At 56.8% G+C, this 2,474-nt stretch overlaps 1 protein-coding gene across 1 annotated transcript; it reads left to right on the forward strand.

Moving 5' to 3' along the window:
* Positions 1-531: 531 nt before the first annotated feature.
* Positions 532-2,131, forward strand: LOC141044817 (tRNA dimethylallyltransferase 9-like). The gene has a single exon (XM_073530550.2). The coding sequence runs from the start codon at positions 642-644 to the stop codon at positions 1,455-1,457; it is 816 nt and encodes a 271-aa protein (XP_073386651.2). The 5' UTR covers positions 532-641; the 3' UTR covers positions 1,458-2,131.
* Positions 2,132-2,474: the final 343 nt, after the last annotated feature.

A 2,474-nucleotide genomic window follows, 5' to 3' on the forward strand; every position in this document is an offset into this window, starting at 1 on the left:
TGCAGGGCGTGGAGGAGAGGCCTGACCACGCCATTCAGGTGCGTGGCGACGCCAGAGCGACGCGCCTCCAGCGTTGGCAAAGCGGTATCGCAGGATGCCTCCCGCCTCCAGTTTCCATTCTCCTCCTTGGACTACCCCGATTTCAACCGAACCGCATTCGTGGAGCCGGATGTATCTGTCAGGCATCATGGGGACCGGAGTGTGGTTGAGAAGAATCCCCCATCGACGAAGCTGGTGCAAGCGCCGAGGAGATCTGTCAAGCCCCGGGTGATCCTTATCGCAGGGCCCACTGCGTGAGCCCACACATTCACTTCTTAACGTTCGGTTTTAGAGCTCTAACGTGTGCATACTGCGATCGATCACAGTCGACCGTCCACCGCGTCGTGGTCACACTGCATTCCCTGTCTGGGTCCGCTGAGAGAACACGTGCGCGGTGCATGAGGCTTGTTACGATCGTCCCCGTTTTCTGACTGTGCTTTTTTCCATCCTTCAGGGTTGGGAAGACTCGGTTGTCAATCGAGCTCGCTAAAACCCTCGGCGGGGAAGTGATCAACGCCGATTCCGTGCAAGTCTACCAGGGCCTCGACGTTGGTGCAGCGAAAGCTTCCCTGGAGGAAAGGCAGGGCATTCCCCACCACGTCATGGACCTTGTTCCGCCCACTGTAGAATACTCGTACGAGCAGTTTCTTCGAGACGCTCGCTCCGCGACTGAACATATCTTGGCCAAGGGGCTGGTGCCGATCGTCGTCGGCGGTACAGGAATGTACATGAGGTGGTTCATGCAGAACCGAGCGGGGATCACCTCGCATCCCTTCGAAGACGAGGATCTCACGGGCGAGTTCGACGCCCGAGCCGAAGACGACTGGGATTATGACTTCCAGTGCTATTTCCTTTACCAGCACAGGGCCGATCTCTACCCTCGCGTCGACATCCGTTGCGAGCAGATGATACCAGCTCTTCTGGAGGAGGCCGCCTGGCTTCTGAACCTGGGCGTCAGGCCTCAGACCAACTCGGCGTCCAAGGCAATTGGCTACGAAGAAGCCATGGAGCTCCTGCTGGAGGCACGCCAGGCCGATGGGGTCATCTCCCAGGAGAGGTTCCTCAAGTTCGTGGCTTTGTTCCAGCACAACTCCAAGGGTCTGGTGCGCAAGCAGATTGCATGGTTCAGGACCCACAGTCGCAGCGAGGTGCGCAAGTTTCGGTGGCTGCAGGCGGGTGGACCGGTGGAGGAGATGATGGAGGCACTGGTGGAGGAGTACGCGCGAGCACCTGGACAGCCCACGCTAATCGCATCGGGGGAGGAGTTGAAGACTAGGAGCATGAAGGAACAGAAGCGCATGAAGAGCTACAAGCCGACGCTGAAAATCTACAGCGATGCAGCAGCGGTTGCGGGCTGTCTGGCGTGGATAAAGTCCACTCAGGGTGGCCGACGGGAGCCTTCCGGGCGACTGAATTAGTTGACCATACAGTCTCGGAAGAGTTCGGACGTGGGGCTTTGGTGCGGTGGCCTGAGTTCTCAACGCGGAACTGAATCTTCCTGTGCCCAGGCCCTATTTTGAGTCCAGCGCGGGCTTCTGGGCAGTGCCGACAAATCCTGGCGCGACTGCTCGGTGTGGGCACAGCTGCGGTAGATAGTCGTCGGCTAGCGGAGACAGCGCCGGTGTCGGGGCGATTCCTCAAACTCGGGATGTGCTTCACCACATTGTCCCGGCGGTTTGGCGGCAGTTTTGGTAAGGTCCAGACATCTAGGCTGCGGAATTGCGTAGCCTCCGGTCGACGCGACGGTGGGCGGCAGTGGAACACGCACCGCTGCCACATTTTGCTTCAAGGTCGGCCCGTGATTGCAACGGTTCTTGGAATGGTGCCGTGCTCTCTCGAGCCACTTCCGCAAGAGGTGGGGTGAGGTCACTGTGCGCAGAGGGCCTGCCCGCTGGTCACGGTTGGTAGTGGCCATGGGAGGCAAGGATCCCCGAGGGTGGTGATAGGAGGTTACTGCTGGAGGAAATGGGAAGTTTGATCCGGAAGAACAGTAGGTGACGAGATTACCTGCCTGTGGAGCATGCAGTGATGTCGCGAGGCGGCGAATTTCGGGCACCAGAAGTTGAACTGAATCGGGTCAACCTGGTGACCGGATCAGTCGGCGTATGCTGATTTTGTGTTTTTCTGCAATCGGCTCGTTTGTATATCTTGTTCTTGTCGGGCCTCTCATGGATGCCTTTCGGCGTGTTATTTACGTGGATAACCATCTTGATTGGAACTGTTTTGGACGTGTTCATGTGAATGTTGATGAGTACCCAGTCTCCTGGATGTCGGATGTGTTGTGTTGTTTTCCAAGTGCAGGTGTTTTTCTTTTTCGTAGACATATGAGTCATGTCTTTGTGTGTCGGTTTGAGTGACTTTGTTTGAGAATGCACTTTTCAGTTTTGTAAATGAACCGGCCGTCCTTTCTTTTGTATTGATTATGTTCTTGGGAG

Source organism: Physcomitrium patens, chromosome 23 (genome assembly GCF_059467195.1).
Source record: "Physcomitrium patens ecotype Gransden chromosome 23, ASM5946719v1, whole genome shotgun sequence".
NCBI lineage: Eukaryota > Viridiplantae > Streptophyta > Bryopsida > Funariales > Funariaceae > Physcomitrium > Physcomitrium patens.

Excerpts from the sequence above, each read along its gene's own strand:
- LOC141044817 (XM_073530550.2), top strand. The coding sequence starts at position 642 with ATGGACCTTGTTCCGCCCACTGTAGAATACTCGTACGAGCAGTTTCTT.